The sequence below is a fragment of the Epinephelus lanceolatus genome, chromosome 7 (assembly GCF_041903045.1).
Source record: "Epinephelus lanceolatus isolate andai-2023 chromosome 7, ASM4190304v1, whole genome shotgun sequence".
Classification (NCBI taxonomy): domain Eukaryota; kingdom Metazoa; phylum Chordata; class Actinopteri; order Perciformes; family Serranidae; genus Epinephelus; species Epinephelus lanceolatus.
Window position 1 is genome coordinate 44,672,795 of NC_135740.1, and position 24,971 is coordinate 44,697,765.

At 43.1% G+C, this 24,971-nt stretch overlaps 1 protein-coding gene across 1 annotated transcript in view; it reads right to left on the minus strand.

The window, feature by feature from the left end:
• Positions 1–1,211: 1,211 nt before the first annotated feature.
• shtn3 (shootin 3) overlaps positions 1,212–24,971 on the minus strand; it is a 45,371-nt gene continuing 21,611 nt past the window's right edge. The window contains exons 3-17 of the mRNA XM_033632649.2: positions 18,859–18,953; positions 16,939–17,107; positions 16,061–16,158; positions 15,789–15,870; positions 15,330–15,424; positions 14,508–14,654; positions 13,668–13,821; positions 9,864–10,038; positions 9,516–9,586; positions 8,936–9,036; positions 8,331–8,345; positions 6,960–7,022; positions 6,585–6,714; positions 5,351–5,663; positions 1,212–4,898 (exon numbers count right to left, since the gene is read on the minus strand). Coding sequence (XP_033488540.2) covers positions 4,763–4,898; positions 5,351–5,663; positions 6,585–6,714; positions 6,960–7,022; positions 8,331–8,345; positions 8,936–9,036; positions 9,516–9,586; positions 9,864–10,038; positions 13,668–13,821; positions 14,508–14,654; positions 15,330–15,424; positions 15,789–15,870; positions 16,061–16,158; positions 16,939–17,107; positions 18,859–18,953 — 1,844 coding nt within the window. The 3' untranslated portion in view covers positions 1,212–4,762. The remainder of the gene's footprint in view (positions 4,899–5,350; positions 5,664–6,584; positions 6,715–6,959; positions 7,023–8,330; positions 8,346–8,935; positions 9,037–9,515; positions 9,587–9,863; positions 10,039–13,667; positions 13,822–14,507; positions 14,655–15,329; positions 15,425–15,788; positions 15,871–16,060; positions 16,159–16,938; positions 17,108–18,858; positions 18,954–24,971) is intronic.

The window sequence follows — 24,971 nt, forward strand, 5'->3', positions numbered from 1 at the left end:
GACAGAAACCATTAGTTTAAAATTTACTGTCCATTCTGTAAACACATAATAAAAAAGACATAATAAAGGCAGTTCAAACACTCATGGAAGATAAAATAATAATAAAATATATTAATTTTTTGTGGGCAAGATAGCATTCTGTTTTAGCCTGACGTTGTGGGTAATGTGGGAGGCAACATCTAGAGTCAACACACAGCATGTTTATCTCTTTGTGTACAGCCTAAAATCTCCATACACTAAAGTGTCACTGCCGTAAATGGAGGCATCACTTCCAAAGGCCCCTCTTCTTGGCCTGAATGGCCCAAAAGGGCCACTGTAGTCAGCCCACAGTCATATGCCAACAAATTAAAGTAGGCCTAATAGGGGCTTTTTTTTTTCTTTAAAGGCACTTTATTTCTATTTATTCTCTTGACAGGTGACATAAAAATAAAGTTACTTAGCCTGGGAACATATTTGCTAACATCAAAGGTATCATGTTAAAGCCAGTCTAGTGGAAATATAATTTCCTACAACATCATTTACATCACATAGCCACTCATTTTGTTCAGTAACTGGTTTCCTCAATGACTTCCTGTATCATCCAAATACAGTCCAAATCTCTCTGTTCACAAATGTTTCTGTTGAGCTCCTGAAGTCAGGAAGTCCTTTAAAACTGCATCATGCTTGCTGTGTCAAGATTATAGGCTACAGTAATACATTTCTTGGGTTTTACAACAGACGACATGCATTCATTTTATCGTGTCACTTATATTTGTTCCTCAGAGCTCCATTTTATATACTTAAACTTTTTGTTCCAGGATCATTCTTCACCCTCTGCTTTATCTTTGACTCTGGACACTGTCTGTTGAGTCTCTGGATTGTGTCTGATTTTGCAGGATGTCTTTTTCTAATTGTGTTTCTGTTTTCTTTACTGCTTGAGTTCTGATTTGATCAGTCAACAGTGGAGTAAAAGCACAATACTCCCTCTAAAATGTCGTAATGTAAAACCAATGCACTTTACTACTATTACGAATGTAAAGTACAAAAATTATGTCTCACAAAATAAAACTTAAAAGGGTAAGTTCACCCAAAGGCAGAACTTTCTGACACACAAACTGGATCGATACCAGTGAGGGTCTGTGAGTACATTTAAGAAAACTATATATTAGTAGATATCTTTCTTTCCATCAGAGGCTTTTGTTGATTGCTTTTTTTAAATAAAGACACACACATGTTTTAGTTTCAGTTTATTTCAAGTGATGCTAAAATGAAAACCCATGTTTTTAAAAAACTTTTCAACACTCCATTTATATCCCAAACACACACAATATCTATAGTCAGCCAAACTCTGTCAGGTACAGTAAATCCCTTTGTTCCACAAACTATGCAATCAGTGCAAGGACCCAAAACATAACGCGGCTGCAGGCCGGAGCAAGGCCTCCGTATGCATCATGATCAGGCCTGTTGCAGCTCAGCGGCTCTGGTGTGTTGATTAATGTGCAGCCTGATTAACCCCTTCATGCCTGCTCCTTTGCATTGGAATCAAATACACTGAATGGACAGAACAAAATGCACTTTTAAATGTGATCCTGTGTTTGAAGAAAGAATGACAAGGCGTGAAAGCATCATACAAATGTGCCTTATGTAATTGCATACTTTTCAAAATTCTTATTAACGTTGCATCACGTGTCAGGAAAGCTTTATATATATAGACAGTACAGCCCTACGAAATAAAAGTCAAGGAATGCACGGTGAAATGTGACGCTGAGCACAGAAACAACGGGGGCGTCTCAGTTTCAGTGAGGAAGGCGTGTGGAAGACATCTTGTCTCTGGTGGAGGGACGTTTTCACAGCATAATATGTAAGTGAGGACGAACAGGTGTCTGTGGAGAGGTAGACAAAGAACACCTCACTCCTCTGAAGCCGATCTGATCCTTCACTTGTTTTAAAACAATGGCTTTCAGTTTGCTTTGCTGTCAACACCTGCAGAGTGGGTTTGTCCCGAGGACCCTGAGAACATTTTGGTTCGATGTGGTTTAGCTGGAAGTGTGCTACTGTCTCTGCTGTTGTTTCTCTAAACCTGAAGTATCACTCACATTTCTGTTCCACATGCATCACAAGCCTCACAACACGCTGATAGTCGACACGCTGAAACCTGGACTGGAGCCTCAGCAGCTGCAGAGGAGGAACAGGACAGATCCTCTCCTCGTGCAGCGCGTTCTGAACAGTACTTTAAATTTACCCTGGTTGTAATTATTGTTCCTGGATGTTTTCACTCAGCCTCCCTCCATTCAGACTCAGGAAGAGGTTGGACTAAATGGAGGAGATACTCTAAATACCTGGAGACGACAGTCAGGGCTGCACAGTCACACCTCAACACATCAGTCAGTTTGAGCCTGAGGGTTCGTTCTTGACCTCAGAAAACAGTTTTACGGGAAAGGAGGTCGATTGACTTTGTTTTTCTGGAGCTCTCAGCCACATGGTGGAGTCTTCATCGGTGAAAACCAAGTTCAGTGGAACTTCTGTTATCACAGTTAGGGCTGGGACCAATTACTGATCGCATTGAGAGAAGAATTTGTGGTGTGTTTTTGTCCTGCAGATGATGAGGCCTGAGGAGAGTGATGATGGTGAAACTATGAAATTTCTTGTGTCCACTTATGGACCCCAGAGAATCTGGTGACCTCCTGACCTCTCTGCCACCAGTCAGTACGTTTACATGACATTAGACAAAATGGATTTATTGTGTCAGTCCGACTAAAACTGAAAACTAGTCTGACTGAAATCGTACAAATCTAATTTCTCACAGTGGGACTAACACACCCAGATCATGTGACTCCTGCATGTATACAGTCAATCAGACCCAAACTGGCCGAGGCGCTCTGAACATGCTCCACAGTTTCCGCTGTGGAGAAATCTACATCCAGAGCCGTGACTTTTTGGACAGACCAAATGTACAGAGCTGTAAAGTTGTCCACCATGGTAGCAGTTAGCTGCTAGCTAACCGTAGCTAACTTGTTTGTCCATTGTTTGGTCTGTGACGTAATAGATCAACAGGAAAAAGGTCCAATACTAACAAGCTGAAAGGGGGCATATCTCTACCTATTGTAGAGGAGTCGCACATACTTGGCTCAATAAATGGATTCCCCTCCCGTGCTTGTACACTGGGACAAGGACAGTAGTCCAGTTAAATGTCCTCGTCCAGCTGGAACTGGAGCTCCACTTAACTGTGCATGGAAACGTGAGTGTGTAAGATTTAGGGAGATGTAGTGGCAGGCCGAACGGCTTACTTTGACTTAGCGCTCTGCTTACTTAAATGGGGATCAAAAGATTTAATCTTGAGGCTCTTCTGGACTCTCCAAATGTTATTAAACCAAATGGATCAAATCTCGATAGTAAAATGAGACATTTTGCAGGGTTTGACGCTCAAAGAAATGTATCCAGTGATTCACAAGCATCTCTTTTGCCATGGTAAAAAGTCTTTTTGGGCCGCAGGTCATCGAGTGACAGACCGAAAAAAATTGCATTACTACTGGGCACTATGGAAATTAGCTTCAAAGCCCAGTGCACTTCACGAGGTGTTTAGCAGGAGCCACATTAGTAGTAGTAGTAAAGCAGCAATAACGTTGTGTGGTCGTCTGTTGATGAGCTGCAGTGTGACGCCTCCAGTGTGTGCTCAGGGCAGCACTTGAGACTTACACTATTTTTGTGCATTGACATTTTTTCCACACTGATGATTATTGATTCAAACACTTTGACAGTGATGAAAACATCAGTTTCTATTGATAACGTTCTCATTTCAGCAGTTAGTCCCAGCCCTAATCGAAAGGAAAAGCATATGCTTCAACAAAGTCACCTGTGTTTCAGTGTCACCACTGATGACGTTAGTAAGATGTGAATCAACTGTGCAGCTCTGAGAGCGAAGAAGAAGAGGAGGAGCAGCAGAAGTAGGAGAGCTGGATTCTAAGAAGTACAGTGCATTCCTTCTGATGACACAAAGTGATCGTGAACACATCCTCTGTGCATCAAACAGAAAACTGAAAGAAGAACATCAACCTAAAGTTCTGCAGTCATTGTACAAGTGTCTGAAGAAAACTGAAGTTCTGTGCAAAGAAGTGCAGCTTCCCTCGTCCAGTTCAGTCTGTCTGTCTGTCCTCCAGGATCCAGTGGTGGACAGACAGACTGATAAGATGAGCCATTGTAGAGAGCCCCACAGTGACCGCTCCGTCGCCACCGTTTGTCATCGTTCAGAGAGTCTGTTCTACATGTAGTTTCACTGAGTTGTGAGAACATTCAATCCATAATACTTAACTTTATTTAAGTTCAATTAAAGAGTGACATTTAACTTTTTCCAGTCTTACATGTGAATAATTTTAAGATGCCTGAAAGTATTATTGATGAGCGACAGATGCAGTTTGTCTCAGGGCTTCTACAATGGCTGCAACTCAGGTCAGGGTGCGTTCACATCCACCATGTTTTTATCTGCAACAAGTCCAACTTCATTTGTGACATTTAAACTCATACTGGTGAGAAAGCTTCAGGAAATGGAATCAGCTACATGTTAGTCATGTGACGTGACCTCACAGCGCCTCGTTAGATTTTAAATGTGTAAATCCAAAAAAACAAAACACAAATACAAAACTTCACCTGATAAACAGACGACAGACGTGTGATCGCACCCTGAACCTGCTGATGTCAGAGTGAAAATCAGAGCGATGACATCACTCTCACATCAGCCAATAAAAGCACAGAGCAGATATGGAGCCGGGGATCCTCAGACTCCATCCTAACACTCGGCGTCGCTGCTGCCGTTAACAGGAGCGGCGCAGACGGTGGCGTGCTCGTCCTCACTGGGTTTGACTCCGTTAGACTGGACGCACGTCTCAGTCCCATTCTGATCATTCTGATGGTCGTCCCCCACGCTGGACAGCAAGGACACACAAATTTTACATATTAATACAAAATAATAAAATACATTTTTAAAGAATCTTTAAATATACAGTGAAAGGGATTGTTAGCTGCAGCTCAGCTCCCCGCTGTCCTGGTCCCCGCTGTCCTCTGCTGTCCCCTCATTTCTGTCCCCCTCCCTCCCTGCTGCTCTCCTTCCTGCTGTCCCCTCCCATCTCTACTGTCCCCTCACTGTCTATGCCCGTTCCCTCCCTTCTGTCCCCTTTTTGCTGTGCCCCTCCCTTTACCCTCCTCCCTGTCCCCTCCCATGTCTACTGTCCACTCCCTGCTGTCCCCTCATTTCTGTCCCCCTCCCTCCTTGCTTCCTCCTCCCTGTCCCTTCCCTGCAGTCCCCCATCCTGTCCCCCGCCTGTTCTCCCTCCTTCCTCCCATCTCTGCTGTCCCCTCCCTGTCTCTGATACTCCACCTGATGACGCAGCCGTTACTCAGCGGAGTCCCTGCCATCTCCTTCTCAGACAGGGAGCTGCAGGACCTCCTCTCCTGCCATGACCCCACTCTGGCCTCTCTGCCTGTGGTATCCGAGCTCTTCCTCCTGGCTACGACAGGCCCCGGCCCCGGCCCCGACCCACGCCGCTCGGGACTGACCCTGGGAACTGTAGAATCCAAGGGGACAGTCAGCCCCCCAGGCCCTTCTGGATCTTTGCCCGATTCGCTGCTGGTGCGCCCCCCGTTCAGACTGTCTGAGGAGGAGACGTGGCTCATCTGGCCCTCCCGCTCATCTGGACAGGAAAGAGACAGAAAGATCCAGAATGAGTTCTTGTGAGTCACAGCTGGGACGACAGAAAGAAGACGTGAGTCAAAGATCCAACACAGAACCTCCAGATTGTCCTGATTCTCCTGCTTCTGTTACAACAAAGCCTCTGTGTTCACTGATGGAGAAGATCCAAGTCAAAGTACTATTATCAGCCAAATGTACATTAATATCAGAAGTACAGATACCCATGATGCTTCCATTATTAGTGCTATTACATTATGGCAGTATCACCTGTAGAGGAGCCATGAATACAGTGTAAAACTTTATACATCTGCTGATACAGTCAGAAACCTGTCTGACTCTTCTCACCTTCACTGATCATGATTTTAAAAGGAAAGAAAATAAAGTTTAGATTGAACCATCGTTCCTTCAGACAGAGTCCATCGTGTGTTGACTCTAAATATTTAACAGATCTGAGATCAGGCTCTCGTGTTTCATCGAGCCAGACGAGGTCAATCGATGATGGAAAATCAGATCAGTTCACAGCAGCATGAATCTGACCTGGTTACACCACTGAGTGTGTCATTCATTTATTCTGTGGAGCAGAGCGCCCTCTGCTGGACACACACACACACACACACACACACACACACACACACACACACACACAGACGTGCAGTGTTAATAACAGCACTCACTCTCATTGACAGTTTGACCTGATGTGAACCAGCTGCCTTCGTCTCTCCTCCACACAAACTGTTTTTTACAGTGAATCATATGAATCATATTTTATCAACAAACTTAAGAGTTTAAAGAGTTTTTCAGAGCTTAACACACAACACAGCTCATACAGCAGGATGTCGTTGACTATTTTCTCGGTAAAACTACACGACATCATGAGAGCTGACAGACTCAACTCTCAGTTGAGACCGCAGGATGCATTTACCTCCAGAGCCAGCTTCTCCTGCCTTGTTGCGTCGGCGTCTCAGGATGACCTCCAGCTCGCTGTCCTTCTTCCCAGGTGGCGACGGCACCGCCTCCTGAGAACCTCGGCTGGGGCTCCGCTTCACCGTCTCCTAGAGCCGAACACAACTGTCACTCAGTTCATCAAGCACCAAATCTACAACTGCTTTTGTTCATCAGTGAAATCAGTCAAGACAGCATGTCGTCATGTGTCAGTGTCAGTGAAACAGTTTGATTGTTCGGATTAAAGCTACATGATCACATAGTCATGGAAAACCTGCAACAGTCATGGAATTTCACAAACACATTTTCCTTTGGACACATCAGTGTAACAGAGCTGATGAAACGTCATCTTTACCAGGATGCCTTTCAGCTCCTCCATGGCGCTCTCCTGTGGTTTCTCCTCACAGATCACTGGTGGCTGGAAAAAACATAAAAACACAATTCATTTGTTTTTATCATAAAACAGGAGTTATGTAGAGTTATGTTTAGTTACAGCATTTCAGAAACTCTGTGCAGGTGGAAATAGCTTTTTACCAAATCAGGACTTTGTGATTTTTATCTTTGATTTGGGCGAAGCATCAAAGTGTTTCTGAGGCTGAACTCACTGAGTAAAGCCACAACAGAACCGTTCCTAAGCCCCGTCTCCACCAAACTCTTCCAGAGGTACTGGTTCCAGTACCTCTGGAACCAGCAGTAACTCTTCAGACATGGTACCTAGACCCTCGGTCTGTTCAGACAGTCCTCTTAAATGTGGGCGGGGTTGTTGTCACTCACTGCTCCGTCCAGCACTCGCTGTATTTCCTCATCAGCGGTGACACAGATGGAAGTCTGCACCTGGTTTATCGTCCACAGAACGAGGCTGCACGCCCACATTTTCACAACAAAATAGAACAGGCTGCAGTGAGAGTCTCTCTCCATGGGATATTTAAAAATAGCAGCTTTGTGCATTTAGTCCTTCTCAGGCAAGCTCAGGGGTTTAGTGTTGCTGTAGCCCACAGGAAGTGAGGATTAGAATATTAATCTATTAATTAATCTATATTTTTAAAGTCATTACTAAAAGTGTGTGTCATATAAAAACTAAAGTGATGGTCAAAGTTGTCACAGTGAAATTTAAGGTGTGCTGATGGATTCACGTCATCAACTCATGCATTGAGTAACATTACAAGTTAACGTTCCACCTTAAAAGTTGCCGGCAGTCGGCCCAGTGAATGAAGTTATTTTTTCTCAGACTCCAGCTGCTGTGAGAGGCAGCAAAACATCTTTTCATTTTATAGTTACAGTTTACTAATAAAACTCTCCACAGTATGAACAGTGGTTACATGAGCCTCAAAACCAGACACAACTCAGCCCTGAGCAGAGTGACCGTCCTCTACTGACCAATCAGACTGCAGTGTTCACAGCTCCACCTTTTAGTACCAGATCTGTGTGCTAGGTACCCCAACAGAGGGGGGACCAAACATGGGGACAGTATGGAAACGGTTCCATTGGTACCATCCACAACTTTTCACAGTAGAAACAGAAAAAATGCGTACTGAACTGAACTGAACTGCTCGGTGGAAACGGGGCCTAAATGCACAAGAACCCGACAGGCACACAGAGTCCAGCCCATCAAATGGATGTTAGAGATGTGTATGTGGGATCTGCAGTGTGTGTGTGTGTGTGTGTGTGTGTGTGTGAGGGGTCAGACAGCGACAGTGAAGATTGATGCAAACATCAATATACTCACTTTAATAGCTGCTCTCTGTGGAGACACATGGGGAGGAAAGAGAGGAGTCAATCAGGCAGAGTGCATTCAGACGACACACAGAGTTCACTGACGGCCTCGTCTTTACAGCAGGAGCACAGTTACAGTAAAACATGATGACGGAGCAGGAAGATGGTTTTTATTTTATCGTTGTGAGGTCACAGGAGTGTTTGAGTGTCAGGGAGCTGTGACCTTTGACCTTTGATCTCTTCACTGTTGTTGGACGCAGGGTCAAAATTAATGAGTTCTTTTGAAAAGGTTTGTGGGCAACAAAGCACCTGATTACATATTTTAATTAAATCACAAGTAAAACATGTTTTCAATTTGTCATATTACTGTGCAGGATTCAGGGGTATCGGTGAGCCAATTTGTTGGTTCAGAAGTTTTGATCTGTGTTTTTAACATGTAGCACTGTGACAATAAAGTGAATCAAATGTTTCCTGGATGCCACTGCAGGTGAATTCTTCTGGATGTTCCACATTATTTTATGATCCCAAAACGCCTAAATGTAAAATACAGGCTAATTAAATGGAATAAATTAAAAATAAAAGCAAACCTCTGTCTCAGTGTGTCCGTCTCGTCCTTACCTTGCTCTCCTGACTCTTGACGGGCCGCAGGACGACGCCATGTTTGATCCTCTCCATCATTTCATTCACTGCCTTCGCCTTCACGTCGTCGCCCTCGCCAGCTACAGAGACACAAACATGGCGTTAGCTATTAATTTTTCTGTGACACTCAGATCCATTTAAAAGCTGTAAATCTTTCACATGATTTTTTGAGCTATGTCAGTAATTTAACATCTCGTGATTTTCTTTAAACACAGTTTAAACTCAAATAATGAACTTTCACATTATGATTAACAGACTGAAATATGCCTTGTGCTTCCTCTTTGCCTCATGGTCAGACATATGTTAAAAAGGGGGCGTGGCTCGACTGCAGTCCATTTTAAACAATGTGGAACACTGTGATTGGTTTAAAGACATCCCGTCAAATAAGTCTGTGCCAGTCAGAGGACAGTAACCATAGATCTAGACATCCTAGAAAGCTTATGTCCATTGGAGTGGACGGGAAATAAAAAAACATTCTTATCTGATATCAAATGTTTCTGTGATACAATATCGTGCTGATATGTTATTTAATGACACGTGGAGGTGCAGCGAGACTCACCTGGAGGCTGCTCGATCTTCACAGAGGCTTTAGAGCCTTTGGATGACTTCCTCATGATGGCGATCAGAGAGCTGACAGAGGGAGAGACAAGCTGCTGTGATCAATCAGGAACGGATCAGCTGATCAGAAAACAAATGGATCATAAATAAATGTTTTCAACCTCTGTTTCTGTCATTTCTGTTGGTGCTTTTATGTCTGTCAGAGAACCTTATGTGATTTTAAAGGTGGTTCAATCTTCCCTCAAGGTGTTCTTGAGATATAGTGTTTACAAGAATAAGATGGACGAGCCAAAAACATAACGTCTCCCTCCACAGTGATCACAGTATCATGTGTCTGGCTTGCTCTCACCTGAGGGGGTTGCATCTCGAGGGGGGAGGTGGCGGAGGGGGTGGAGGAGGAGGAGGAGGGGGAGGAGGCGGCTGTGGGGGAGGGGCGGGAGGTGGTGCAACCCCAGGTGCAGGGGGAGGGGGCGCCGGGTTGGTCGTCACGGCAACCTCTTTCTGGGTCTCCTGGAGCTCGTTGACTGTGGAGAGGAAGGAAAGTAGTGAATACAACACCTGCTATACTGTGTGTCACACACTGCGTGTCACGTCACATCAGGGTCTCTGTTTACATTTATTCTCTGGTCAGACCTGAATCATGCTGTTTGACACATTCAGTAAAAATATTTTACAGAATTTATTTAGCATATCCTCTTGAGACCATGTGTTGTCTTCATATGAGGACATCACACTTTGGGTTTACTGGACCTTATGCTTAATTCTGCATAACTTAGACCTCTTGTCCTCGGCCATTTTTTGTGTCATCAAGTGGTCTAATAGTCTAATCCATGTAAAAACAAGATGGCAGCCATCTCTGCCAAGTCAGTCTGCAGCCACTCACGACACAAAAGTGGACAAGGTCCAAAACCTGATCACATTTAATGGTTGAAACATGTTAATTTATGATTAAAAATGTTTGATAAGGCAACAAATTTGATCAATTTGGAGGCTGTTAATTAGGAAGTACTCGTTTAAAGACATTTTAATTTTGTCACAATAAAAGCTTTCTTCATGTTTTTATTGACGTACGTGCTGTCACGTTATCTCATTTAGGTGTTTCCGTCTTTCCTCCTGCTGGAGCTCTGATGATGCGAATCCCTTCAGCCTCCGGGTTTAACCACAGAGTGAAGCCTCTGACCCAACACACTATCTGTGCACGCCATGAAAGAGCCTTCTGTGTGTATTGTGTCCCTCTTTAACGGTTTCTGGGTGAAGTCAGTTGGTGGTTTTGGCCGCGACTTCATGTGACCCATTTAAAGCAGACAGATGCCGCGCCGCACGCAGGGAGAGAAACTGGGCATGTTTGCCAGCCTCCCTGCAGCAGATGGGTCATAAACGCCGCTGACACTTTTATACTGTACTCTTACTCTCACTGCTCTCATAGCCACTGTACTCTACCTGCTCAGCAGCAGACAGACACAGTTAGAGACCAGCTGGGGAACATAGTGAAGCATTTAGCATCTAAAGAGAAAGATTCCCCCCAAATAAAGCCTTTACTCTGCCTGTTCAAGGCGGGAATACCGCACTGTCATGCCACCTCGCCACTCTATAAAAGGTACAACTGTGGAATGGGGAGACTACGGTTGCCACCTTCAATGTGGGAAAATAGGGACACACCCGTAATGGCCCCATGCCTGGGGAACACAAATCAAATGAGGCGTCCTGGGGGTCCTCCTCCAGGAGATTTGGGGTTTCTGATGCTTAATTTCCAGTATTCTGGCTACGTTTTATGCACCAATTTATGTTTTTTAAGTATCAAGTTCAAAGTTCTCGCTGCTCTCACCATAAATGTAAAGGAAAAGATTATGTTATTTTGCAGTCTACACTGTGTTGTGCGAAATATTACCAGAGGGCACATTCATAAACTTAATTAGCCTAATTAATTATTTGGCCTCTGCATGATGGATGTTATTATCATTCTTTTAATTAGCTTACCATTTGAGCCATTATTTCCACATTCTTTTATCTTTTGATTTCATCCTGAATCCAAAGTCAATCAATTTATAAAGTGTGTTTCAATATCAGAGCTATAAATGAATCGTCAACTATTTGTCTGAAGTGTAATAATAATGATTAAAATATAACAGTGATGATGGTTTACAGATACACATGATGAATTTGTGGTACTGGCACTATAATAGCCACAGCCACGCGTAATGACCTGTTAACATACTCCCTACACAACACACATCACAACTTCTGTTCAATATCTATTGATTTACTGTTCCAGTGTTTTATTTGACTTTACAAAACCTGAAATCAAACTGTGGGATTTGAAACGATTTGAAGTGTGTCCCCCTGTCGATTAGTTTCCTACTGCTGTAGTTATGCTGCGTTCGTTTTGTACTCGGAGGTCGGAAATTCCCAGTTCCCAGTCGGAAATTTAAACTCGAACGCACCCTGAGGTCGGATTTCCAACTCGGAAACTCGGAGCAACCGCATCAACCCCGACTTACGAATTCATGATGGCTGCCGGTCACATACATAGTGAGTAGACACTGCTAAAGTACTGTTTATAGCAATTCTATCTTATTTGTTTTACATTAGGTCAGCCATACCCATAGTACTGTTCAATTTTTATCCGTGGGCGTGTTGCTATGCCGTCTGTATGTGCAAAATGCCACATAGAGCGTTGTTATCAACTGAAATTGCTAACAGTGGCTATGGCTAGCCCAACGGTAGAACGGTGACGTCCCTGTTTTTTTCTGACTTATCCACCGTTGTCAACTAGAATACAAAAACTGTTGTCAACTTGGAGTTGACGTCATTCCCACTTCCGACCTCCGAGTATAAAACGAACGCACCATTAGTCTCGCTCACCAGACCTTTCTCATGACTCTCACTTTGAGATTGGAGAAAAAAACGCCCCGGCTGCTTGTATTTCTTTCAAGCAATCACAGTCGTTCTGGGCGGTGCCACAGCAACGGAGCGCTTGCAAAAATATTGCCGGGGGGAAACAGGTTTTGGTGTAACACGCCCACAAAAATATCACCTACAGGATGCGAACCATGGCAGAAAAATGGCTACATCCCCGCAAGATCAAACACTGCAAAAGTTAGTAAAGGATTTTTGTTGACTATGACAACTGGAGGTGGTAGGGCGGGACTTCAGTGGGTGGCTCGGTCCGCCCAATGAGTGCCTGACCTATGCAGCGAACTTCCGCCCACTCAGACTAGACAATGATTGGCTTTCATATCAGTGACCTATCTAAGTTGAATGTCAGTAAAGTCAAATTAAGACATTTTTGGACACCTGTGGCCTAGTGGATAGAGCAGGCGTCCCATATACAAAGGCAGCATCCTTGCCACAGTTGCCACAGTTCAGACTCCAGCCTGCAGCCCTTTGCTGCATGTCATCCTCTCTCTCTCTCTCTCTCTCCTTCCCTTTCACACTCAGACTATCACATCAAAAAAAATCCAAAATCTTTCCAAAACAAGACGGTTCACACATTTAAGGAACAGAAACAGAAGAAGAACTCATTTTTGAGTGGAGGGGGCTTTAACGATGAACCACAGACCTGATGCTGCGTTCAAATGGAACCTGTGAACCCGTTTACGACAGTCGTGAACAAAACTTAAAAGATTGTGAGTACCACAACAGACGGGGCGTTCACATGGACTCTCCTCGTGAACATGGTAAACACGACCTCATTTGAACGCAGCGTGACTCCAGACTTTACAGAGTTCAGTCGGCTCAATCAGAGCGTCAAACTGGGTCAAACAACATGAGCCACTGGTGACTGTAGAGTACCAGTGCATGTGTTAATTAGCATGTGACAGTTCACCGTATCATTGCTCCTGACGGGCCTCATTCACAATCTGTGCTTGAATCAAAGGGTTTGGTAGAAATCTGGGAATCATTAATCTAACATCCTAACTTTACGTTTATTACGTGACCGTACGTCATTTGTGGAATATCGCACCAACTGTTCTATGACAATACACTGTTATTATTACCAGCACTGTCGCTCTAACTTGAGTGAACGCTTCCATTTAAAAACCTGGAGAAGAATTCAGACTGATCAGCTGTTTAACTCCACCTGCTGTTTCCACCCTGTGTGTGTGTCTCCACCTCCACCTCCACCTCCACCTCCACCTCCACCTCCACCCACCTCTTTTCTCCAGCTCCTCGTTCTTCTTCTCTGCCTGCTCCAGTCGTCCATCCACCTCCTTCTTGGCGACCTCCAGCAGCTCCAGCTGCCTCTGCAGAGCCTCCAGCTGCTTCTTCACACAGCTCTGCTCCAGCTGGGCCTCCAGGCTCTCCACCTACACACACACACACACACACACACACACACACACGATGGTGGTGATGGAGGATCTTCATCTATCTACCGCATGCACCTGCTGTTTTTATTTTAACTGATTCTAGATGACAGCGTTGTAGCAGAGTACAAACTCGATTGTAATTTCCGATTATGTTTAGGAAATTTTCTGCTCCTTTTCACAGTCCGAGCACACCTTGAAGCAGCTTTAAGTCATCTTCTTATAATAATAATGAGACCATGGGAAAGCGAGGTGAAAGGGGTCGCTCCACATGATGAACCTCCAAAGAAATAGCCGCCTGAATCTGCGGCTCCCCTTGTGTTACATGCCACACCCGTCATGCCTCTTTGGATTCTGCGATGCCAACATGTCTAAAATAACACATGGGAGCAGCATGAGGCAGCTGTTGTTTGCCTCTGTGTAAAATAACACACAGGAGACATAAAGAAGGGACCTCATAGTGGCTCTATACCGTGATCTCTGTGTCAAAGGGCTCGAGAGAGAAAATTGGACTGTGAGTCACCAGGTGACTCCTGATGAATCATCATGTTGTTTAGGAACACCTCTCTGCTGATGACTCAGTCCTTCACTGTGACTTCCTGTCACTCAGACTGGATGAAATGAGATGACAGCTGTCGGCTCCGTCAGGACGCACACCTCCTCCTGACAGTAAACTGCAGGTTTACCTTCTGCTGATGCTGCAGGCGCTCCTCCTCCAGGGTTTTGGTGATGGCAGCGACGTCCTCCAGAGCTTTGAGGAGCTGAACGCTGGGCTCAGCATTCTGCAGCAGCAGCATGCTCTGCCTGTTGGCCTCCTTCTGCTTCACCAGCATCTGCAGGACAGAGTGGAGGAGGAGGAGGGGGAGGGGAGGAGAAAGATGAATGAAGAGAGAGAAATCCACATTTTTACATACAAACACAACATATCACACACAGACTGAATCCTGCAGGCTCTTCATTGTTCAGGTCAGTAAACACCACATTCAGGACGTTTCATTCATCAGGCACGTTATTAACACGCACATTAATTACCAACACAACAATACAGGTCAGTGTTTATCGCTGACAGCAGCACCCAACTGGAGTACAGGCCTTTAGCCTTCGTCATGGCTCAGAAAATGAACAGTCATATAAAAGTTTAGTCTCATTTTGAACTGGAGCGTCTGCAGATTGATTCCACTACAGCGGCTGCTGTGCCACACATCACCATACACACCTGGAAGAGAAGCATGGATGGACTTGCACTTGTGTCTGCAAAAGTGCTTTTACACTACAGAGTCACATTCACCCACTCACACACAGGTGGCCGAGGCTACTGTACAACTAAGTTTAAACACACTCGTACACTGATGGCACAACTATCAGGAGCAATTTGGGGTTCAGTATTTGCCCAAGGATGCTTCCACACATGGACTAGAGGAGCACAAGGATCGGACCGCTGAATGACCTGCTACCTCCAGAGCCACAGCTGCTGATTAACAAGCGTGTTTCCATGATCGTCTCTTTACCTCGTGTGCGTAGGTCTCAGCTTTGACTCTGAGGCTCTGCTCCAAGTCGAGCTGGTCCTTCATCCCTTCGTACTCCTGAGCCGCCATCATGGACACTACAGACAGAGAGACAGAAAACAACAGATTAGACTCATATTTTATATTCAACCTGTATTTGATTCAAACAGTTAGCATGTTGACCTGACAGTTAACATTCAGCATTAGCTTGTTTCATGCTAATATTAGCATGCTGGATGACCAGGAGCTACAGTATGTAGTCAGTTTGCTCCTGTTGTGTCTCTGTATGCTCATGAAATAAAGTCCGACAGTGTTCATTCAAGTCGAAGCATTTTCAACTAACGTCTTCTTAATTCATTAATTTTCATCTTTGTATTTAACTTTAATTAAACTTTACAGCCTCAGAACTCCACTTCATCTTCAGTGTGAGGTGCAGTGGCTCTGCAGCGTGCTGTAACTCACCTCTGTTGAACCTCTTGATGGTTTTACTTTGTTGATCAACAGTTTCACGGAGCTCCTTCATGTCGGCCTGATCTTTCTCCGACTGCAGACAGCGAAGAAGAATTCAACTGAATCAGACTCCAGCATCTAAAACTCACAGCCTGTCTTCAGTCACAGGCCGAAAACTTATCATAAAACTATATTAACCCCTGTGTGACATGCTGTGATATATTCTGAAGTGACATGAAGATCTCCACAGGTGCACCCTGATGATGCTGCTGCTCCCTCCTCACCTGTGAGCTCAGCTCTTCTATCCGTCTCTGCTGTTCGTGAATCTGACACATGAAGTTCTTCTTCTCCTCCAGTAATGTGTTCACCGTCTCCCTCAGCTCTGACAGAACACACAGTAGCACAGAACGGCACAGTTTATTCCTGACAGACTACATCCTGCATGATCAGCACGAGAACAGAGCGTCTGCCACGTTTTTCCTCGATGTGTTCAGTACATGTGACAATTAGACCCTGATATTTCTGGTGTGTCCATCATCATGACCATCAGTATCTACAGCACAGTATATGGAAAATATGTTTTATAAAACTGTGATGTTTCGAAGCAGACATTTCCTAATATAGGCTGTAGAAATTAGGATTCATCCCATGGAGAGCATGGATATAAAGGCAGATAAAGGCCCTGTCGTGGCCGCAGGAGATCGTTGTTTACGTGATCCTGTTTAAAAACAATCTATAATAAAAAGTATAATAGCTAGAGCACTCATTATTTTTGCAGCAGAAAGCTAAGGCTTCTATCTTCCACGGCATCATGTTGCCTGTGTGTGATGACATCATTACATTATGCTACAAGCAATCCAAAAGATGGCTAAAACGTGCAGAGGTGCCAGAAGCGCAGAGAAGCAGGTTAAACAGAATGTCTGCTGTATTTTTTTTTTGATGATGCTATTTCAATACTTACATCAGTTATTACAGTTTACTGACTGACATACCTTTAGGTTTAGGTTGTAGAGATTTTAGGGACATAAAGCATTTGAAAATACTCCAAGAAATGACATCATAATAAGCAAAAATACCAACATATACACTGGACCGTTTCTACTGCAGTTCAAAGGGTTAACCTGCTGTTGGTGCTGTGTGAACAGAATTATACGTATTGTACCTTTAACCTGTTGTTGGTACTGTGTGAAGGTGTCAGGACTTCCGTCTGCAGTGTCTGCGTCTGCGTCAGCCTCCAGAGCAATGCAGTCTGAGATGCTGGGCAGCAGCTCGTCCAAACAGGGGCGAGACGACAGACTGAGGTACTTCAACTTCCTGTTCTCACAGTTCAGCTGGAGGTCAAAGGTCACAGGGTCAACGACAGCATCATTAAAACTATAAATCAAACAGCTTCATGGTCCTGAAAGTGTTCACATGTTAAAGAGTCTCTGAAATAAACATTAAGCACATTTCATATTCATTGATGTTGTGACAAATATAAAATGTTATAAACTCAGCCACAAGAATAAATGTTGGCAGTGTACGTTTGTGCAGACCGCGGATATGTTAAGTACGTTATTATGTAGCGGATATGCTAAAGCTGTGGTGAACATGTAGTTATGTTTAGGTACAAAAACCACTTGGCACAAGCTTCGGTGGAAACACAGTGACAGGTTGCTAAAATAAAACCACGTTTGATGGCTAAAATGCAGCTAAAAACAGTGATGACTCACTAAAAAACAACCTTTTTTGTTTGTTGTTTTTGATCAGTGGTCTGCAGCTTGGCAGACATCTCTTGCAGGTGTAACCACATCCACCATCCCCTCCCTTCCTGATGACAAAGTCAACTCATATACTACGTCACTTTAGAAACGTTGATATGATTTGTATGAAACTAGGCCTGTCACAATAACTGCATCTGTTGGAGGATATATGGTCCCAAAAACAATTGTGCTAAAACAATTAATATTGTCATTTTAAGATCATTTTATGTCACTGACATAATGATAATATGGAGCATAATAAAGAGTAATGAATCAGAATCAGAAATACTTCATTGATCCCTGAAGGGAAATTGTCATTTGTTACAGTTGCTCCAATGTAAAGAATAGAGGATTATAATAAGTAAGAAAAATAGTCTGAAATAAAAGTATGTAAATCTCAAGAAACAAATTCAATAAAATATAAATATAAATGTGCATTGTGCTACAATGTTAATACTCTTAACTTTCTTAACTTTTTTCGGTTCATTGTGTTCAGGTGCTGCGTCAAAGTCTCGTGGTTTAGTGAAACCGGGCGGGCACTCTTTCAGGCGGCAGTAGTCTGTGGAGACCTGGCTTGAGGACCAGAAGGTCCCTGCAGGGACCAAGTATAGACTGTGGGCTGGCAGCTGGAGAGGGGCCAGTTCACCCCCTGGGCACTGCCAAGGTGCGCTTGAGCAAAGCACCAAACCCCCAAACTGCTCCAGGGGCGCCGTGTTATGGCTGACCCTGCACTAACCCCCACACATAACTGTGTGTGTGTGTGTTGTGTGTAACACAAAGGATATGCTATAGTTACATTTCCACTATTTTGTGTTAACTGACAATAAAGAACTTAAATTAAATTAATAAATTGAAACCCTGCTGTTTATTGTGCCGTCATGTTGGCTGAAAGTCTTGCAAACAAACACACATGTAAACCCAACAGGCAATATCGTACAATATATGGACCTGAGCTCCATAATTTTTTCCGACCTTAACAAGACGATGATGTCATTATCGTGACCAATACGAGGCACACAAATGTAACGTAACTGAGGTTTGCAGAAACGTGCAATGGAAAATTTCTTCTGGCGAGTGTACTAAATGTTATATATATATTAAAAATATTAAAAATAAATGATGCCCCTGTTGTAACTTCCTCTGAACATTATAACATTTTAATATTTAAGAACGCAGCTTTCACTGTGGAGTCAGTAACAGACAGTCACATGGTCTCTGTGCAGAGTCATCCTGACTCAGCTGCTCTCTCTATTCTCCTGCTAATGCCAGCTGGACCCCCCCGACACTGCTGATCCTATAGTATTGATCATTGAGTGTGTGTGTGTGTGTGTGTGTGTGACCTTTGTGGCCAGGGCCTCTGCATTCTCCCGGCACGACTTCTCGATCTCCAGCTGAGTCTGCAGAACGCTCACCTCCTCAATCACCATCTGAGACACTGAGGGAACACACACACACACACACACACACACACACACACAGTTTTAGGGTCACACATTACACTGTATAATGACTGATTTCACAGTTCTGATCGGATCATTAATAAATAAGTTAATGTTGATTTAATGTGCATTCCTACAAACATCTGTGAGAAGTATTGATGGACAATTTATTGATAAGACTTGATTCTAATACACACAATATGTCAGAGCTATTTGGGATGGAGAAATACACGTTAAACCCAGTTGTGATAAACTAATTTTCCTTTAAGAACAGACAGAAAACAAGAGGAAATTAAATCTGTTGAACTTGATCACAAACGAGTAGAAAGTTTCAGACACTCAAAAACATTCATTATGACATCACTGACAGTGAAGTCTACTGTCCTTGTCCCAGTATACAAGCACGGGAGGGGAATCCATTTATTGAGCCAAGTATGTGCGACTCCTCTACGATAGGTGGAGATATGCCCCCTTTCAGCTTGTTAGTATTGGACCTTTTTCCTGTTGACCTATTACGTCACAGACCAAACAATGGACAAACAAGTTAGCTACGGTTAGCTAGCAGCTAACTGCTACCATGGTGGACAACTTTACAGCTCTGTACATTTGGTCCGTCCAAAAAGTCACGGCTCTGGATGTAGATTTCTCCATGTTGTTACCGGCTTCTTCTTCTCTTACACATTTAATGCTATTGGACTTCCGGGTCAAAGCCCGGGGCGAAAACTGTGGAGCATGCTCAGAGCGCCTCGGCCAGTTTGGGTCTGATTGACTGTATACATGCAGGAGTCACATGATCTGGGTGTGTTAGTCCCACTGTGAGAAATTCACTTAGTACGATTTCAGTCAGACTAACATGTTTACAGGGATTTTAAAAGTCCAGTTTTAGTCGGACTAACACAATAAATCAATTTTCTCTGATGTCGTTAACGTACTGACTGTGTTTTGGTATAAAACCATCCCAAACACTAACAGCTAAAAAAAAAGTGAGCCTGAGGTTGTTGGACGCCTGCAGCTGTCAAACGTGTCACCAGAGCTCAGTTATTTTAAAATGACCCAGATATGGAGACTCTGCCAAGGCTAGAAACTCGACCGGATGAAGTAGCTTTCATCTGCTCGTGTCTTTCCTTTCCCCCTTTACTTCCTCTTCTGTGGATGAAGTCTGAATTCTAGCAGATTACTGTGATAACTGAATTATTTTCATACAAGAATTCAAGTGTTAGATTAAAATAAAAATCTGTTTTGAATTAATACACATTTCTTCTGAGATTTCTTTCTCTAGATGAATTGCAGTTTTCTCTCACTCCTTCTTCATTGATGGTTTCAGTTTGCTTGTTGGAGGCAGAGTCAGACCTGGACTGAATGGATTGTGTTACAGCCAGCAGGAAGCTGCAGCTAACATCACTTTTCCATTAACAGACTCCTTCCTGGTCGATGTACAAGCCCCAAATGTGATTAGACTGCTCTCACACACAGGGCTGACAAAGTGTTCTGCCCTGAACTTCTGCCACAGTGAACCTCAAACTACCTGGATAAAGAGCCCTAAACAACTTGAATGAAGAGTCTCAAATAATCCAGATAAAGAGTCTCAAACAGCTAGGATGAAGAGCCTTAAACAACCTGGATAATGAGCCCTGAACAACCCAAATAAAGAGCCTCAGAAAACCTAAATAATAAGCCTCAAACCATCTGGATAAAGAGTTTCACATCACCTGCATAAAGAGACTCAAACCAGAGAAAAGAGGTTCAAACAATCCAGATAGAGTCTCAAACAGCCAGGATGAAGAGCCTCAAATCGGAGAAAATAGGCTAAAACAATCCAGACAAAAATCCTCAGAACATTCTCAATAAAGAGCTCCAGACAACTTGGAAAAAGAGCTTAAAACAACCCAGATAAAGAGCCTCAAACAATCCAGATAGAGTCTCAAACAGCCAGGATGAAGAGCCTCAAACATACTTGATAAAGAGCTCTAAACAACCTGCAAAAAGAGCCTCAAATCCGAGAAAAGAAGCTCAAACAATCCAGACAAAAAGCCTCGAACATACTCAATAGAGAGCTCCAGCCAACTTGGAAAAAGAGCTTAAGACAACCCAGATAAAGAGCCTCAAACAACCCAGATAAAGAGCCTCAAACAACCCTGATAAAGAGCCATGAACAACCTGAATAAAGAGCCCCAAACAACCTGGATAATGAACCTCAAACTACCTAGATATGGTCTTAAAATTCTTGTTATAGAGCCTTGAACAACCTGAATAAAAAGCCTCAAACACCTGGATGGAGAGCCTCAAACACCCCCCAAAAAAGAGCCCCAAATAACCTGCATGAAGAGCCCTGAGCAGCCTGGATTAAGAGTCTCAAAGCCGAGAAAGGAGGCTTAAACAACCTGGATAATGAACCTCAAACTACCTAGATATGGTCTTAAAATTCCTGTTAAAGAGCCATGAACAACCTGGATAAAGAGCCCCAAACAACCTGGATAATGAACCTCAAACTACCTAGATATGGTCTTAAAATTCTTGTTATAGAGCCTTGAACAACCTGAATAAAAAGCCTCAAACACCTGGATGGAGAGCCTCAAACACCCCCCAAAAAAGAGCCCCAAATAACCTGCATGAAGAGCCCTGAGCAGCCTGGATTAAGAGTCTCAAAGCCGAGAAAGGAGGCTTAAACAACCTGGATAATGAACCTCAAACTACCTAGATATGGTCTTAAAATTCCTGTTAAAGAGCCATGAACAACCTGGATAAAGAGCCCCAAACAACCTGGATAATGAACCTCAAACTACCTAGATATGGTCTTAAAATTCCTGTTAAAGAGCCTTGAACAACCTGGATAAAGAGCTCCAAATAACCTGGATAATGAGCCTCGACAGCCTAAATAAAGAGCCTCAAACACCCCCAAAAAAGAGCCCCAAATAACCTGCATGAAGAGCCCTGAACAGCCTGGATAAAGAGCCTCAAACGACCTGGATGAAGAGCCTCAAAGCTGAGAAAAGAGTCTCAAACAATCCGGACAAAAAACAACCATATTTGATAAAGAGCTCCAGACAACCTGGAAAAAGAGCTTCAAGTAATCTGGATAAAGAGCCTCAAACAACCTGGATGGCGGTTAATTAAACACTAGTACTAATGGTGGTAGTGAGACTAGTTGACGTTTTAAGAGAAATATTAGAATTCAGTAATACAGACTTTAACTCTAAATGCTGCTTCATGAGGATACACCTGGAGTTAGATACTCTCCTCTGGTTTGGAAATGTAATCTCTGCTGCAAATGTTAATGATGTCACACTGATGATTGTAGTGTGACCTCATGGTCTGGTGATCTAAGACTCAAACCACGTAACTGCAAAGTCAATCACGGCTAGCTGTGGTAATGCACAGTCAGCAGGTAGAGACCCATAAACACTCTGAGACTTTAAGTCTGTTCTATAAATACAACACAATAATAACATCCAGTGTTTCATCTCATTCACTGTCGACTCCAGTGTTCGTCTACGATCATTAAAGCATCACAGAGTTTAAACTCAGTCATCAGTCGTCATCATTCAGTCCAGTGTGCAGTGTGTCACACACGTCTCCTCAGCAGGTAATGAGTCAATCTGTCATTGAGGCAGAGCTGCTGCTGTAACTGTAACCATCCGGCCTGCTCAGCACACACTCATGTTTCATACAGATAACAGAGGAGTGTGTAAACTGATCACACTGAAACACTGATCGATCCCCCCTGACAGAGCCTGTTATTATATATTAGGTGTGGGGGATACAGGAAGGTATCGAGATATTTTTGTGTGGCAATATTGTATCCTCACACAGTTCAAGTATAGACTAATTAATGTATAAATTATTAATATTACAAATACAAATTCAACTTTAGGTGGCCTACTAGAATAATAAAATCAATTGCTTTTTCAGTCCACTAGGTACATTTTGCAGCAGGAAATAAAATTATCTAAGTCAGATGAACAGACTAAAAACACTTGACCTTATTAGGTAAAACAGACGTTGACAAAGTTTTTCTTTGGTGTCATAATTCATAGTTGAAAAAAGGTAATAAATCGCATGACAGCTGACTTCATTTCAAACTTTAACAACAACAGTCTGATTTAAAGACCAGAGTTTTAAAGGCCTCTGACGGGGACATGACACAATGAAATACTGGGGCTAGTTGTACAAAACACCTTAAATTAAGATTTTCCTTAAATCCTCATTAAGGTTTCCTTAAAATATTCTCTTAAATATTTAATGGGCCTGTCCTCGTCTTGGTCTTTTGCTTAAAAAAACGGTTGCACAAAAGACCAACAAGCATATCAAAGCAAGGTGAAAAAAACTTGAGGTATCTCTGACTCTACTTTAATGGCAACTCCTTTTAAGGGATTCTGTGCAACTATGGAAGTCCCTCAAGTAAGGAGAAATTATCGCCGTCAGCCTCCATTAGGTGGAGTTGTGTTGCTACCTCCTCTCCCCTTGGATCTCCGCAAGTGATGTGAGGACTCTAAAACTTCACCTGAGCCTCCCTCGGCATATGGGTGAGTAGATAATGGCTGAATTTTCATTTTTGGGTGCACTATCCCTTTAAGTGTCATAGTTCAGGAGAAAACTTCCCTGGATCTAATCTAAACTACACACCCGAGCTCAAAGCCATACAATCCTCTCAATTTCTGATTCTAAGATACAGAGACTTTTTACCCAGAAGAGACGAGCTGATTCATCCTCAGGACTTTACAGATGACTGTAAATGTCTCTTTCTGTCGTTTGTGATGTTGAAGATAAAATCCATTAGAGGAAGCTGAGGAGCAGAGGAAGAAGCAGGAACTGCTCCCTGAGGAGATCTGGTGCCTCCTTTTCTTTTTCTTTACAAGGACAAATACATAAGACACTGCTTTATGGCCACGGCTAATCTGGGACTCCAGGGTTTTTTTTGGACCTAATTGTATTGCGGAGTTTTGCACAGCGGCGACTGGATCTTTGCTCTCAAACCACAAAAAAATGTGATGGCACAACAGTCTCCTTCAGTACATTATTCTATGCTTTCTTTTGATTTTCACATTGGCTAGTCATCCTGTTTAATTTGTCTTCTGATTAAATCGGAACTGTTGAAACAAGTTGTAGGAAGCCTCTGCAAGTAATCGGTTGCTGGCAGACACTCTGTGCTGCAATAAAATGGTTAATCAGCAGTGCTGTGCACTGTAGAGCCGATGCGCTGCTGGTTCTGCCGGCCTGAATAGAATATAATGTCTATAGCCTACTTTTGTGTGTACAGCCTTTATAGACTGAGCTGAGTAGTGATGCGCGGGTCGACCCGTAACCCGCGGGACCTGCAAATGGACCTGCGGGTCGGGCAGCAGTGATCGTCTGTTAAATCGGTCTGTAAATGATATTTTGATATTGTTGGCTATTACTGTCATGGCATCCGAAGGTACTGATGCGTTGAGCAGGTGACAGTCCGCGGTCGTTTTCAAAACACACTTGTGTCACGCACTCCAGAAACTTTTTGAAACTTTAAACAATAATTTATTGTACAAAACGGGGGAAACAAACGTTGACAAAAACGGTTCCATAATTCATATTAAATTCAAATGATAACGAAAAACCAGCTACAAGTTAGAGGGAATAGTGATAAAGTGGTAAAACTTGGCATTGATCTACAGCCTCAGACAGATGCGCTCAAGCGTGCCGTGCGCACAAGCTCCATTGGTAGGCTATACTATATTTTCACATTTTTAACAATGCAATTTAAAAGTTTTGATTTTTATTAATAACCTACATTTACCAACAACAAAACAACTACATTTAGCACCAAAAAAAAAAAATGTTTAAAAAAAAAAAAAGTAAATAAAAAAACAAATATCGAATACCAAATTTTCATAACGAATACCTACCCATAGAAATGAATATTCGAATATCCGAATATTTGGGTACAGCCCTAGCCAAGACTGAGTCAAAGAGGAGACCACAATAAGAAGAGAGATAAAAAACATGTGTCTCTATCTAGAGCCAATGTTTGGTTTGTCCATTCT